At 44.6% G+C, this 15,469-nt stretch overlaps 1 protein-coding gene across 1 annotated transcript in view; it reads left to right on the plus strand.

Moving 5' to 3' along the window:
- The window catches only part of AOX1 (aldehyde oxidase 1), a 77,068-nt gene extending 64,898 nt beyond the window's left edge, over positions 1–12,170 (plus strand). Inside the window, exons 30-35 of the mRNA XM_047773182.1 lie at positions 827–879; positions 2,313–2,427; positions 5,915–5,980; positions 8,173–8,361; positions 9,597–9,764; positions 10,650–12,170. Coding sequence (XP_047629138.1) covers positions 827–879; positions 2,313–2,427; positions 5,915–5,980; positions 8,173–8,361; positions 9,597–9,764; positions 10,650–10,700 — 642 coding nt within the window. The 3' untranslated portion in view covers positions 10,701–12,170. The remainder of the gene's footprint in view (positions 1–826; positions 880–2,312; positions 2,428–5,914; positions 5,981–8,172; positions 8,362–9,596; positions 9,765–10,649) is intronic.
- The last annotated feature ends 3,299 nt before the right edge of the window (positions 12,171–15,469 follow it).

Here is a 15,469-nt window from a genome sequence, read left to right on the forward strand (position 1 = left end):
CTGGGCGTACGTGTCATGCTGACAGTTCTGGAAGTCCTCACAGAAAGCAATGGCCTGGAGGAAATAACACTAGGGAGTCTTACTTAGAAATGGTTCCTGCTATTCCAGAGTTAGGACTCTGTACTGTGATTCATATTTATGGGAGCTCTCAGTCCTTTCTGGGCATATTTATTTCTGCCCTCTGCCCGGTGCTATCTGGGCCCGGGAAGGCTGAGTGAGTCTGGCTGGAAAAAGATGGAGACACAGTGCAAGAGAGTTAGGCTTCTACCACGTGCCTGTAATGGTTGCACTTCTCACATTTTCCCTTCTCAGACTTGAGGACTTATACCTAAATCGCATCTTTTTGTGTATTAGTCAACTGTATACACTACAGAGTAAAGAGAACTTTGGGTGTAATGGCACAATTTAGCAAGATTATACCTCTCTCCTGAGACTGTTGTGGATAGATGATATTAAAATTAAACATCTGACCACCTATTGTTTCCTGAAATGTTCTGTGTTAATAGGCTAAGTTTTTCCAGATGATGTGATGAAACTTTTCCTAAGCAGTACATGTGTTCCCCGCAGCAGCCCATCCTCTAAGTGGCACGCACAAAGGCAGTCATTTATTATGATGATATGCATTGAACTAATGCTATTCCTACAAGCAGTGAACCCCAAATGCCTTTAGAAATGGCAAAGGCTGAAAGGGAGAAATTAATCTTGGTCTTTGGTAGTTATTACTACTGATAACTTTATTTAACACAGGGTAAAATGAAAATGGAAATCTCGAGTGAGTCTTACTACAAACATCTTTATTGCATCACGTTATGCTCTTCTTTCACAGGCACAGGCTGCTTTTGATGAAAGCATTAGTCTGTCAGCTACTGGATACTTCAGGTAAATAGTCTTTTCCATCACATGCTGTAGAAAACAGCAGCGGTGTCTTGAGGGAGGGTTTCATTTTCATTTGCAATTTTGGCAAAAAAAAAAAACAAAAAAAGTTTCTGTACCTTCTGTTAATCCACTGTAATTAAGAACATTTAGCTGCTACTTAATCCAAAGTCCAAGAAGGCTTTTGCTGAAAAGAAAATAGACACACAAATAACATACAGCTGACTCGATCATTCAGATCATACTGGGTAGTACTTGTAGGTTCTCTGAGGATTAGTGCTTAGAACTGCAGCAGAGGTTGATCTTTTGTTGAAAACTCAGTGTGTCCCTTAGGTTAAGAAATGAAAGGGATGCAAATTAAACCCATAATAAGGTAAATACCATTTCACACCTTCTATATTGGCAAGAAATAAGAAATTTGACAAGAATTATGTGTCGTCAAGATATAGAATAGGTAGAATTCAAATGCTTTAGGAAACGAGATATCAAATTATTTTAGTGGAGAGTGAAAGCCCTTAGAGAGCAGGGTAATATCTGATTTCGTCTCTGCCAGTTGTCTTGGGATGCCCAGGGCACTGATTGGCTATCAGGAATGAGCACCGGAAGCGTTTGTTTGTTTGGCCTTTTTTGTCTTTTTAGGGCTGCACTCACGGCATATGGAGGTTCCCAGGCTAGGAGTCCAATCAGAGCTGCAGCTGCCGGCTACAGCCACAACAGCGCCAGATCCGAGCCATGTTACCACAGCTCACAGCAACGTCGGATCCTTAACCCACTGAGCAAGGCCAGGGATCAAACCCACAACCTCATGGTTCCCAATTGGATTCGTTTCTGCTGCACCAAGATGGGAACTCCAGAAGCGTTTTCAATGACCACCTCCAGGTTGGGGGCAGAGCAGAAGAAAGAAGGGCAGAGAGTGATGGCTATGCTTATCTTCCACCGTGACATTCACTTGGAGAGGTCAGAATAGTAGCAAAGAACAAGGGCCACGGGGCCTAAACACTCACATAGAAGGCTGAATCCTGGAGCCAGAAAGATAGATGAACTAGCAAGTGTGCATCTTTGATGTAGTGTTTGGTATAAAATCCAGGTGGGATTCCCTAATGTGATGACTATAGGATAACAGGACCCAGTGTTAGCCAAAAGCAATAGGATGTATAACCGCATGTCAGCAATTAACATCCAAGCATAAGGAGTCACTGGTAGGGGGTGGTTGGATATTTTTTATCAGACACAGCAAGTTAACCAAGAAAGAAGTAAATATTTATGTATTCAACAGAATGAGTGTGTGCATCACCTGCCGCACAGTGCAAGTGTCCTCCTCTGGTTTGCTGTGCATACAGATTGAGCACAGCTCCTAATGGGTCTCTTTGATCATCGTTGTCTGCAATTAAGGGACTTGATCACTTAACAGCACTCCTCAAGAATTCTGTTTCCTCCAGGGGTTATGAGTCGAACATGAACTGGGAAACGGGTGAAGGCCATCCTTTTGAATACTTTGTTTATGGAGCTGCCTGTTCCGAAGTTGAAATAGACTGCCTGACAGGTGCTCATAAGGTCAGTACCGATCGGGAAGGTCTTCCAGCTGAACTCAGATACATCTATTTTCCACATATTCCAGCTACCTGAGCACCAGAGAGGCACCATGTATGTGACCCAGGGATGATGTCCCTGTATTTCCAGAAGAAAATGGAAGCTCAGCATTTGCCTTGGTGCAGTGTTTGCTTCCCTAGAAAACAACTGGCAGCCTCTATTCTTTATTTCCCCTGTCCTTTTAAATGGAATCAGGAAAAAGTCACTCCAAGGAAGAAACACAGTCTCTGGGGGGGCTTCCACGTAGACTGTTGGCACAACCAGCAATCCTGACCTCTTGCGTGAAATGCCATCATATGACATTCCTGAAGGATCTCACAGCATCCACAGGCTGCTAACGGGCACCAGCCCAGGGAAGGAAATGGCCAGCTTTTGCTATCTTTTACCCAACTAGTTCCTGCTTTTTAGATAGTTTAAGAGCAGCTTTATGCTTTTAAGGAATATGATATGATGAATTGCACACATAGATTCTCCCTCCCTCCCTCTCTCTGTCTGTCTCTCTCTCTCTCTCACACACACACACACACACACACACACGCACACGCACACGCACACACACACACACACACTCCCGCTTCAGGGACTGAAAGTTTCTCCTCTTTGTAGCTGGGCCTTTGGGGCTAAGTGAAGCCACCTGCCACTGTCATTTCTAATAAGCGATCACCGATACATTAAATAGGACTGTGATACCCTCGCAACCTGTCCTGCGATCAGCTGCCCAAACCTACCCAGAAGCAAGCTCTAATTCTTGATATTTCCAAGCATCCTTTGTGAGTACATCTTAGATTGTGATCACATGAACATTTTCATTTAATGTGTTGCCAGCATATATATATTTAAACTGTAGTCAGCCTAATCTTTGAAATTATATACACTTTATTGAACCTACACATTTATTGAATCTGCCCGTTCAAGTATCTGGCTTGTCTCGATTCTGACTTACCCGGATCACTTTTGGGGAAGCTTGGACTGGAGCAGGACAGTGATCACTGTACGCATGCTTTCCATGCTACAGTAGCTGTCCTGTGTCCGGGAGTTCAGGAGAAAGCTCACTCACGCTGATTTCTGTATGCCCCCCGCCCACCAAAGGAGGCTGGGGAAAGTGCCATCATTCGGGTCTCTTTGTGTCTTGTGTCTGCCTTGGCCTTGTTAAGACCTAAGAACAAGGTAATAATTAGCCTTGATGTGAATGATACAGTGTGTTCTTATAATTAATGAACAATCTTAAGAGATGTTCAAAATAGCCTTTTCAGATGTCTTCATAAAAGCCAGATCTGTAGCTTAGGCTAGGTATTACCTGAGGCAAAAAGCCATTATGTGACATCCGACTAAGAGACCTCCCTGTGGAAGGTTTTTCAGAATTTCTTCTCAAGTTGATAGAACTGCTCTTATTCCTGCAAAATTTCCCTCACTTTGAGCCAGTGTCTATACATTATCTATATATTTTCTAGTTATCTATTGTATGTAACAAATGACCCCCAGGCCTGGCAGCTGAAAATAACAAACGTTTATTAGCTGACACCATTTCTGAGGGTCAGGGATCTGGGAGTGGCTTATTGGGGTGACTCTGGCTCAGGATTCCTCATGCTGTGGCCGCCACGCTGTCAACTGGGGCTGCAGTCATCTCCAGGCTCAGAGGTGGCTGAGGAATCTGATTGCAGGCTCCATCACGTGGTTTCTGCACAGGAAGCTTCGGTTTCTCACTGGCTGTTGGCCAGAGGTCGCCCCTGCTCTCACCACGTGGACCTCTCTGTAGGATGCTTCAGTGTCCTCAAGGGAAAGCTGGCTCCCCCCCAGAGGGAGTAGCCCAAAGGAAAAGAGAAAGTGTGAATGAGTAAGAGAGAACCCAAGAGAGAACACAGTTGCTTCTAACCTAATCTCAGATGACCAACTATCACTTCTGCCACATCCTGTTGCTCACACGAGCCCACCCTGGTAGGATGTGGGAGGGGACCGCACGAGGATGTGAATGCTAGGAGGCCAGGGTCATTGAGAGTGCCATCTTGGAGGCTGGATGCCACAACCCGGAACCATCCTCTCCAGCCCCAAGAAAGGACAATGACAAATGGCAGTTAAGCCCACAGCCTTGAAAACAAAACCTTCACTAACACTGCAGAGTTGAGATAGCTCCCATCACCTCCAGTTGAGGGCACCGGCCTCCTAGAAGGCCAGCTTTGCGAACTGGTGTTGAAGAGAACTTTACGTTTCACTGTGTCCTTAAATAAGAGAGGTGAGCACCTGAAGTTTTTTTGTTTTTTGTTTTTGTCTTTTTGCCATTTCTTGGGCCACTCCCATGGCATATGGAGGTTCCCAGGCTAGGGGTCTAATCGGAGCTGTAGCCACTGGCCTACACCAGGGCCACAGCAACATGGGATCCGGGGCGCGTCTGTGACCTACACCACAGCTCACGGCAACGCTGGATCCTTAACCCACTGAGCAAGGCCAGGGATCGAACCCGCAACCTCATGGTTCCTAGTCAGATTTGTTTCTGCTGTGCCATGATGGGAACTCCCTGAAGTTTTATTACAGTAAATCATTCTGGATCACCATCTAATTTTCTTAAGAAAAATGTTAGATGGAAGTCCCAGATCAAATAAGGAAAACCTTGGGTTTCCTTTCATCCATTAATAATTATAAATAGAATCTGTCATGACAAAGATCATATGTCACTTAAAGAAGGCACAGACCTGCTGGGGGGCAAAGGTGTGATTGCCTGCCTGGCTAGGCCCGCTGCCTCCCCTCATTTGTAGGTTATTAGAGAACTTTTGGTCATCAAGTTATAATGTTGGATGTATTCTCTCCTCTGCTCTAAAAACGAACAATCTAGGATGCTCCCTTGTGGTGCAGCAGTTTAAGGATCCAGCCTTGCCACAGCTATGGCACAGGCCACAACTGCTCCATGGGTTCAATCCCTGGTATGGGAACTTTCACACGCCATGGGCATGGCAAAAAATTTTTTTGAAAATGAAAATCTAAAACAATACATAACACTTTTTTTTGCTGATGTACCCTGAGTTCTGTGATTCAGTAAGTATTACCATACCATTTGGACTCTGCATGTGGGGTTGTGTGGGAGCCACGGAGTTTTGCAACAAAGATCAAGAGGGCCATAGACATTTCCTGTTTTCTGTGTTTTTATTTGTTGTAGTGGCTTAAACTCAGTGTTAGGTCACTAACTGGAATCAAAGTCAAGGGAATATTTTTCTCTCCTACTGTTTCCAAGAAAAAAATGTAGTGCTTAAGCTGATGGAGTATGTGCATAACTTTGAAAGTTATACATAATAAACTTTGTGACATAATGAAACCTTTGTTGCTTCTTTCTCCTAAAATATAATGTAGCCCAAAGAAAGGTTCCTTCCCAATGCTATCCTGACAGGAACCGCTCCTCAGCTTTCTCTCCCCAAGGTGTAGTTATTAAACTAAACATTTTAACTTTTTTTTTTATTACTAGAACATCAGAACAGACATTGTCATGGATGTTGGCTACAGTATAAATCCAGCCCTTGACATTGGCCAGGTATGTGGATCTGACTTGCCTCACGCCCTATCTGTAAAAGTCAGAACTGCTGGGGATCTGCGGGGAAAACATCAGTTGGCTTAGTTATCATCTTATTTGCCTCTATAGTCAGGATCTTTCCATTCAGGACAGCAGCACAACTCAAATATCTTGTCCTTAAAAAAAAAAAAAAGGAGTGGGGAGTTCCCATCGTGGCTCAGAGGAAACGAATCTGACTAGCATCCATGAGGACACAGGTTGGATCCCTGGCCTTGCTCAGTGGGTTAAGGATCCAGTGTTGCCGTGAGCTGTGGTGTAGGTTACAGACTCAGCTCGGATCTGGCATGCGGTGGCTGTGGTGTAGGCCAGTGGCTATGGCTCCGATTTGACCTCTAGCCTGGGAACCTCCATATGCCATGGGTGCAGCTCTAAAAAAGACAAATAAATAAATAATTTTAAAAGGAGGGAAACAAAGAGGATTTAGTTAGTTTAGGAAAAACGTCCAGTCTTGACAGGGGAGCATGAATGAGCAGGACTGAGCCCGCCGCCTGTGGCTGGAAGTGCAGCATAGCGCCTGGTGCTGAGTCTTGGGCAGATGGTGAGCTCTGGCTTCACAGAGTTTGAAACTGGGTTGAATAACAAAACGCCACGTATTTACAGCAGCAGCTATTGATGGGTAGCCTATTTTGCCCTGAGATTTTTTTAATTTAAGTTTGAATTAATTGACAAGATTGAAAAATCGCAATCTGTTTTACATGAATATTCAAATGTCTAGCATCTCTTGAAAACACAGACAGGTTGCCAAATTGGCTGCCTCTTGAGAGAGTCACACACTCTCTGGAAGTTTCACTCACTCTCTCTACCTGCCTCGGCCCCCGTGGGCGATTCAGCCCCCAACTTCCAATGGAGATGCCAGTCTGAGGGACTCTCCGCTTCGGATCCTGACTGGAGAATGGGCATGGAGTGTGGGCTGGCGAAGTCAAAACAGGCTTCAGGGAGGACGTGGTGTGGACCAGGTCAAGGCGGGAACAGGAACACGAGTGCTGGGTGGAAGGCGAGTGGAGGAAACCAACCTAAAGAAAGTGCTGAGGGCTGCACTCGTTGTGTGTGTCACGGCTGGCAGCAAGGAGAGGCTGATGACAGCGTTCGCCTGTGTCACAGGGGCAGGACGGGAGTTTGGCAGTAGGCGGTGAGAGAGGGCCAGCTTGGTGGAAGCCTCAAAGGCAGGCGCCTCACCTCGGAGGTGGGGGGACCTGGCCTAGAGCAGTCTGGAGGGTTAGCAGGAGTCATCTGGCATCGTGATAGAGAAGACACAGAAGTGAGGGTAGAGAGAATGCGGCCCGAGGAAGGAAGGAAAGGATGAAGAGACCCAGATAGCAGAAGTCTGTGTGGAAAGGTCCTTCTGTCCACCTGCTGACGTCTAAGACCTGGGGCATTTTATTTTATTTAATTTATTTATTTATTTATTTTTGTCTTCTGTCTTTTTAGGGCCGCTCCCCTGGCATATGGAGGTTCCCAGGCTAGGGGTCGAATTGGAGCTGTAGCCACTGGCCTATGCCAGAGCCACAGCAACACGGGATCTGAGCCACGTCTGTGACCTACACCACAGCTCACGGGAAGGCCGGATCCTTAACCCGCTGAGCGAGGCCAGGGATCGAACCCGCACCCTCATGGTTCCACTGCGCCATGACGGGAACTCCCAGAACTGGGGCATTTTAAAGCTATAAAGGGAGCTCAGCGAGCACGTGGTTCAAACCCGTCAATTACAAGGGAGGAAACCGAGTCCAAAGATGGGGGACCAGCCAGTTCGTGAGAGAGGGGCGGGCTGAGCTGCAGGACTCTGAAGCCCCAAGAGCCTTGTCTGGGCTGCTGGAATCTGTGGGCAGATCAGGCAGAGAGGGTTCCGTCTACCTCAGGCAAAAAAAATCAGGGCATCTGGGCTGCCAGCTCTCTGAGGACCCTTCTAGAGCTATAATTTCAATGTCAAGCTGAGCTTCAAACGCAGGTCCTTTGACTGAACTTAGTGTTAAGAGGTTCAGATGTGCTTTAAAGTGAACTTGTAAGTGAACTTTTAGAGACATGCTCCAGGTCAGGCGCAAAACTCTCTTAAACCGTATGTTTAAAATTTGGACAAACAGCATGAAGTCAAAATGCTACTGTTGACTATAATTTCTCATATATGGAAATTCTTTTTTTTTTTTTTTTAACCTCAGATCGAAGGTGCATTTATTCAAGGCATGGGACTTTACACAATAGAGGAACTGAATTATTCTCCTCAGGGTGTCCTGTACAGTCGGGGCCCCAGCCAGTATAAAATCCCTGCCATCTGTGACGTGCCCGCGGAGCTGCACATTTCCTTCTTGCCTCCGTCTCAAAACTCAAATACCCTGTACTCGTCTAAGGTAAGCTGTGCTCCAGGAACAAATGCATGTTTATGGGCTATCTCTGGCAGGAGGGAGGGGCTGCATTCATTTCTTGGTTGTTTCAGGGTTTTGCCAGGATTGTAGGGAAAAGTCCTATTAAATATTTGAATTCTTTTTTAATTCTCTTTTTAAGTGATTTTTATTTTTTCCATTATAGTTGGTTTACAGTGTCTGTCAACTTCTACTGTACAGCAAAGTGACCCAGTCACACACACACACACACACACACACACACACACACACACACATATCCTTTTTCTCACATTATCCTCATGTTCCATCATAAGTGACTACATACAGATCCCAGTGCTATACAGCAGGATCTCATTGCTTATCCACTCCAAATGCCATAGTTTGCATCTAGTCATTCTAAGGTAATTTAACAACTTCATACATTTCTTGAAAATAATCCAAATAGTGGAGACTAACACAGACTACTATTACCAGGAGTTCCCCAGTGGTCTGGAGGTTGGGATTAGGCGTTTGTGGGTTTTCTTGCTTTTTAGGGCTGCACTCACAGCATATGGAAGTTTCCAGGCTAGGAGCTGAATCAGAGCTACAGCTGTCAGCCTACACCACAGCCACAGCAACACGGGATCCAAGCCATGTCTGTGACCTACACCACACACAGCTCACAGCAACGCCGGATCCTTAACCCACTGAGCAAGGCCAGGGATCAAACCCACATCTTCATGGATACTAGTCGGATTTGTTTCCATGTGCCACAACAGGAACTCCCTGGATTAGACATTTTCACCACTATGGTCCAAGTTTAGTCCCTGGTCTCGGAGCTGAGATCCCACCTCAGGCCTCTGCACACAGCCACCAAAAAAAAGGAAGGAAGGAAGGGAGGAAGGGAGAAAGGAAGAAAAAGAAAAGCTACTATTACCATCAGGTTGCACCTGATTTTTCGTCTTCATGCCAACAATCATCCTCATACCTATTTCTGCTTTCTTCATTTGGGATCATTTCCTTAAGCTGGAATGCTGGGACTAGGAATACTGGGTTAACATAGTGAATTCATTTTTTTTTAATAGTGAATTTGTTTTTTAAGGAAAAAACTACGAATGTAATATGTAATATTGTATGTATGCACATATGGACCCATACATGCCCGTATACCTCATATACATACATATATATATACCTACATACATATATATATACATATCAGAGAGAGAAAGTCATAATTTAGTTGATCTGTTTGCCTTCAGGGTCTAGGAGAGTCTGGGATGTTCCTGGGGTGTTCAGTGTTTTTCGCCATCCATGATGCAATAAATGCAGCGCGACAGGAGAGAGGCCTGTCTGGACCTTTAAAGCTCAATAGTCCACTGACCCCGGAGAAGATTAGAATGGCCTGTGAAGACAAATTCACAGAAATGGTACGTTCTGCTCGTAAAAGTCTGAATTATTCCCCCTATCCTTGTGGTTAAGTTTCATTAACCCACCATGGTGGGTTTCCATGAAAGGAAAGTGACAGGAATCCTGAAGGCATGTGAACAGGAGAGCAGCCTGCGTGCAGTGGGGCTCAATTCTGCACCACTTAAAAGGAAGGCTCATTCTTCATTCATCCACTGTATCTTCCTCCCTAGTTGTGTTCCCTTCCCAGGGCCCATTAGTCAGGAATAGAAGTTCAGGAACTGTGCCCTGAACCCAAGAAACCAAGGCCAAGGGTCTAGGCCACTCCAACAGTCTAACTGACTCTCCCCAAACCACGGGGAGTGTGGGCAATTCCTGATTTAAACCACGGAGAGGAAGGGCCATTTCCCAACCCCCAGAGGAGGAATTCTGCCTGCAGCCCTCCTGCTGAGCAGACATCTCAGCTCTCCTTAGGCATTTGCAGTGATGGGACTTTAAATTGTAGGAGGACGTCATGCCACTCACAGTGACCCCTCTGACGATAAACAAATTATTCCTTATACTGAGAGAAGAGCCCTCCCGTCATATTTTCTCTCATGACGTCTCTTCATGGTACCTCTATGGCTCTTTCTCAGCCCCACGAATCGCCTCCTCACTCTGGAGAAACACAGAGGCTGGTCCCACTTTTCCTCTGTCCCTCTTCAAGCATGAGGTGATGCTCAGAGCTGCCCCAGCTCATCCTTGGTCCTCTCCTGGCTTCCTCCACCTTTCTCCTGCAGTCATGGCCAGACTACTCATTGTCCTAGTCACCCTCTGGTGCTTTAGAGCCTGTTTTATAGTATGCTGTTTTTCACTCGTCACAAACATTTTCCAAGTTGCAAAAATCCATACTTGTCCTTTCATTCCAGATTCCAAGAGATGAACCTGGGTCCTATGTTCCTTGGAGTGTACCCATATGAATCAAATACAGACCTCTGGAGAAGATGGGCTGACTCTTTCAACACAGCAATCTCTCTGGTCTCTATGCTCTTGAATGATAGGTCTGAAGACAAACTTCAACAGTTCAGAAATCATTTCACAGAATAGCGCTTCTATGTGATGCTGATTTTAAATGTTCCATATAGAATTTGATAGATATGCTTAAGCAATTCAGAAATCATATTTTAAATGGCATACATGCTTATTGGCTTCCTCTAGAATGATAGTCTCAATTACTGTATCCCTTAAATGAATAGAAAGAAAGGAAGATGATGGTTTCTGTATAATTCATAGTGGGTTTGGATCCACCAACAGAAATGATATTGTCTAATGAAAGGAACTTTTCTCAATAATTTAATTAATATGAACTGTAAAGTTGTTATTTTCTCCTTTGTCCCATCAGCTTTCACTCTCCTTTTCTTCTCAGAATGGATCCAAGTACTATGACTAAAGAGTATGTGGAACCAAAGAAAAAAATAGATAAATTGGACTTCGTCAAAACCAAAAACTTTTGTGCTTCAAAAGACACTATAAGAAATTGAAAAGACAAACTACAAAATATTGAAAATATTTGCAAATCATATATCTGATAAAGATCTAGTTTGCAGAATATATTTGAAAACTCTTACAACTCAACAACAAAAAATAACCCAATTTTAAAATGGGCAAAGGAATTAAATAGGGATTTCTCCAAAGACATCCAAATGGCCAATATGCACATGAAAAAAAATGCTCAAACTCATTAATCAAGAAGGAAATGCAAATCAAAAACACTGAGATATCATTTCCTACCCACTAGGATGGTTGTAGTTAAAATGATGGATGATAGCAAGTGTTGGCAAAGATGTAGAGCAACTGGAACGCTTTTCCATTGCTGGGGGAAATGAAAATGGTGCAGGTGCTTGGGAAAACAGTTTGGCAGTTCCTCAAAAAGTTAAACATGGAGTTATCCTATGACCACCTCTACATATATACCCAAAAGAATTGAAAACGTGTTCACACAAAAGCCTGAACACAAATGTTCATGGTATTATTCATAATAGCCATAAATGTTAATGACCCATCCCTGACAACTGATAACAAAATGTGATAAATAAAATATGGTGTATCCATACAAGGGAGTATTCCTGAGCCACACAGAAGAATGAAATACTGATACGTGCTTCAACATGTAACATGGATGAACCTTAAAAATATTGTCTCAGTGAAAGTAGCCAGACCCTAAGGAACACATGTTGTATGATTCCATCTGTATCAACTGTCCAGAATAGGCAAATGCATAGAGGCAGAAAGTCGTTTAGTGGTTGCCAGACCCTGAGGAGAAAGGGAAAGGGGCAGTGACTGCTAATGGGCACAGGGTTTCTTTTGAGGGTGATGGAAATGTTCTGCCATTACACAGCTGTGACGGTTGTACAACCTGTGATTATAATAAAAACCACAGAATTATTATACACCTTTTTTGTCTTTTTTTTTTTTTTTTTTTTTGTAGAGCTGCACCTGCAGCATATGGAGGTTCCCAGGCTAGGGGTTGAATCGGAGCTGTGGCTGCTGGCCTACACCACAGCCACAGCAACTTGGAATCTGAGCCATGTCTGCAACCTACACCGCAGCTCATGGCAACACCAGATCCTTAACACACTGAGCGAGGCCAGGGATTGAACCCTCATCGTCATGAATACCAGTCAGGTTTGTTACCACTGCGCCAGGACAGGAACTCTGGAAAACCTTTTTAAAAGGATCATTTGTAGGAGTTCCCATCGTGGCTCAGCAGAAACAAATCTGACTAGCATCCATGAGCACACAGGTTCGACGCCTGGCCTCAGTCAGTGGGTTAAGGATCTGGCATTGCCATGAGCTGTGGCGTAGGTCGCAGATGCGGCTTGGATCTCGTGTTGCTGTGGCTCTGGCGTAGGCTGGTGGCTACAGCTCTGATTAGACCCCTAGCCTGGGAACCTTCACATGCCATGGGTGCGGCCCTAGAAAAGGCAAAAAAGACAAAAAATGTGCCCTCCTGCCACCTGTGTCGCCGTGGCATCCAGGGTGAGACAGTGCATTGGGACCTAGTAGCGTGTTTACCCTCCAACTCAGGAGTTCCAGGTCTCAACCTGGGCAACAGAAATACTTGCTTGAATGGGCAAAGATAAAGCCTATTTGCAAGAGTGAAAAATGGAAAACAATGTAAACTAATAGAGAACAGTTTAATAACTTATGGTAATAATAATAGTTAATATTTATTGAGAACTTCCTAAGTGCTAGGTGCTTCTAAGAGCTTTCCGCGTATTAGCTGATGGAATCCTCAGAGCGATCCCCAAGGAGATACTATTAGTTTGTCCATTTTACAGGTGAGGCAGTTGAGGCACAGAGTGCCTAAGTAACATGAAAAAAAGCAAATTTTGAGATAATATGAGTAGTTTGATTTCACTTTCTAGATTCATGTATGTACATATATTTCATGTACATGGAAGAATTCGGTATGGATACAGAAGAATCGGGTAATAGTGAACTTTGAAAAGCGAAAATTAGGAAGATTTTCGCTTTTACTTTACACACTTCTGTAGTTTTGATTTCTTTTAAAAAATAAGCTCGCGTTTTATAATTTAAAACAAATACATCAACACCCAAATGTATTACTCTACATCATTTGTTTCCATTTCACTGACTCAAGAAAGTCTTGTTCTGTAAGAAGAAATTTAATTCTGGTGGGTCACTCCCAGGGCGGGAAGAGGTGTGCGTTGTGTAAGAACTAGATTGAGACTGACATTCCAAATTGGTTTAAGGGAGGAGGAAAGCCAGGGCAGCAGAGGAAGCTGGGGAAATAAGACCTTTGAGAGCACAGACAGGCAACTCTGGTTGGAGGAATGCTCTCAGAAAGCAGTGCAGAATCCCCCTCGGGGATGCCCTCCGCCCGGCTGGCCCTCCTCCCACGGGAGCGTCTTGGCCCCTGACTCGGGCAGACTAACAGCAGGTGCTTCCCCAGCAACTCCGTGACATTCAGCCAATTATTCTGGCCTAATGTCTCCTTTTAAGGAGTCCGATGAACTTGTTTTCTTCATGAATGGAAGAAAGGTAAGTTTTTCACATTGTAGTTTCTAAAGTTATGTAGAGAAAGAAACCATGGAGAAAGAAGGTATTACACCAGTGTGTGGACTGGTGACTGATTCCATGACCATGACAAACCTCTCTCAGTCTCCAGTTCTCTGGGAGGTGGATGTGGAATCTGCTTGTAAAATGTATTCAGATTACGGAGTTCCCGTCGTGGCTCAGTGGTTAACGAATCTAACTAGGAACCATGAGGTTGCGGGTTCGGTCCCTGCCCTTTGCTCAGTGGGTTAACAATCCGGCATTGCCGTGAGCTGTGGTGTAGGTTGCAGACGCGGCTCGGATCCCGTGTTGCTGTGGCTCTGGCGTAGGCCAGTGGCTACAGCTCCGATTCAACCCCTAGCCTGGGAACCTCCATATGCCGCGGAGCGGCCCAAAGAAATAGCAGAAAAGACCAAAAACAAAATGTATTCAGATTACTAGATGAAAAGCCCTTGATGATACGGATGTCTTCAGACTGCATTTGGTAATTGCATGCACATTCATCTAAGTGTTGGACATCGATTTCTCTTTATAACCATCTTCCACATTTTTCTTCCTGCCCACTCCCTGCCTCCCCTCTGTCTCCTTAAACCACCCCCACCGCCACACACAAACACACACAAATGAAGAGTGTAAAATCTTCAGATCATTTACATCTAATTACAAAACTTTTGGCCAGCAAAACTAGAAGAGAAACCATCCCAAAAAGCTAGGGATAAATGTCACAGCTAGTTTACATCTTAATCCATTGCCCATTCAAGTAGTCTTAGATTACTTAACACAACGGGAAAAGGATTTTCTGGTCCCACTTTTGAGTTCCTGAGATTTAACTAAGACAGGATCCATCAACGGGATGTGCTCTTTGCCTTTCACTGTCTTTGACGCTGGGTCTGAAGGGCAACCCAGCATCCTATTCTCAGCACCACTGGCAGAGAGAAGAGGGAGTCCAGGTTGAAAATGAGCACGAGGGTCTGGGTGCCGCCCACTCCACACAGGGCAGTTTTGTAATGTGCCCGAGATCACTCAGCTAGCAGGCATCAGAGGGGCCTTGCTTCTCCTCTTTCTGTTCCCAGAGTTTGTGTTCTTTTCCCTGCCTCATGTTCCCTCTCCTAAGGTGGTGCAAACCTTCTAGAATCCCTTCGCCACGGGAAGTGGCATGGATCATGCAAACGTTTTCTTGTAGGCGCCAAAATAATGCTCTTTGTCCACTGCTGCCATGGTCTTGTTTGCTCTTCAAGGATGAGTGAAGAACAAAGAAATAGTATGATTTGCAGGTAGTGATGAGAGTTAAAACCCCTTTATTCAACCATGTGAACTCAAGAATTTTAAAAGTTTGTAATATTCAAGGAGTTCCTGTCATGGCTCAGCAGAAAACGAATCTGGCTAGCATCGATAAGGATGCAGGTTCGATCCTTGGCCCCTCTCAATGGGTTAAGGATCTGGTGTTGCTGTGAACTGTGGTGTCGGTCGCAGACATGGCTCAGATCCCGAGATGCTGTGGCTGTGGCGTAGGCCAGTGGCTGCAGCTCCAATTCAACCCCTAGCCTGGGAACCTCCATGTGCCGAGGGTGCAGCCCTAAAAAGACTAAAGAAATAAATATAAATGTTTATAATATTCAATATATCAGAATATTTTATTATTTTCCTAAAACCAGTGTTGTGTTAGAAA

This window comes from Phacochoerus africanus, chromosome 3 (assembly GCF_016906955.1).
Source record: "Phacochoerus africanus isolate WHEZ1 chromosome 3, ROS_Pafr_v1, whole genome shotgun sequence".
Classification (NCBI taxonomy): Eukaryota; Metazoa; Chordata; class Mammalia; order Artiodactyla; family Suidae; genus Phacochoerus; species Phacochoerus africanus.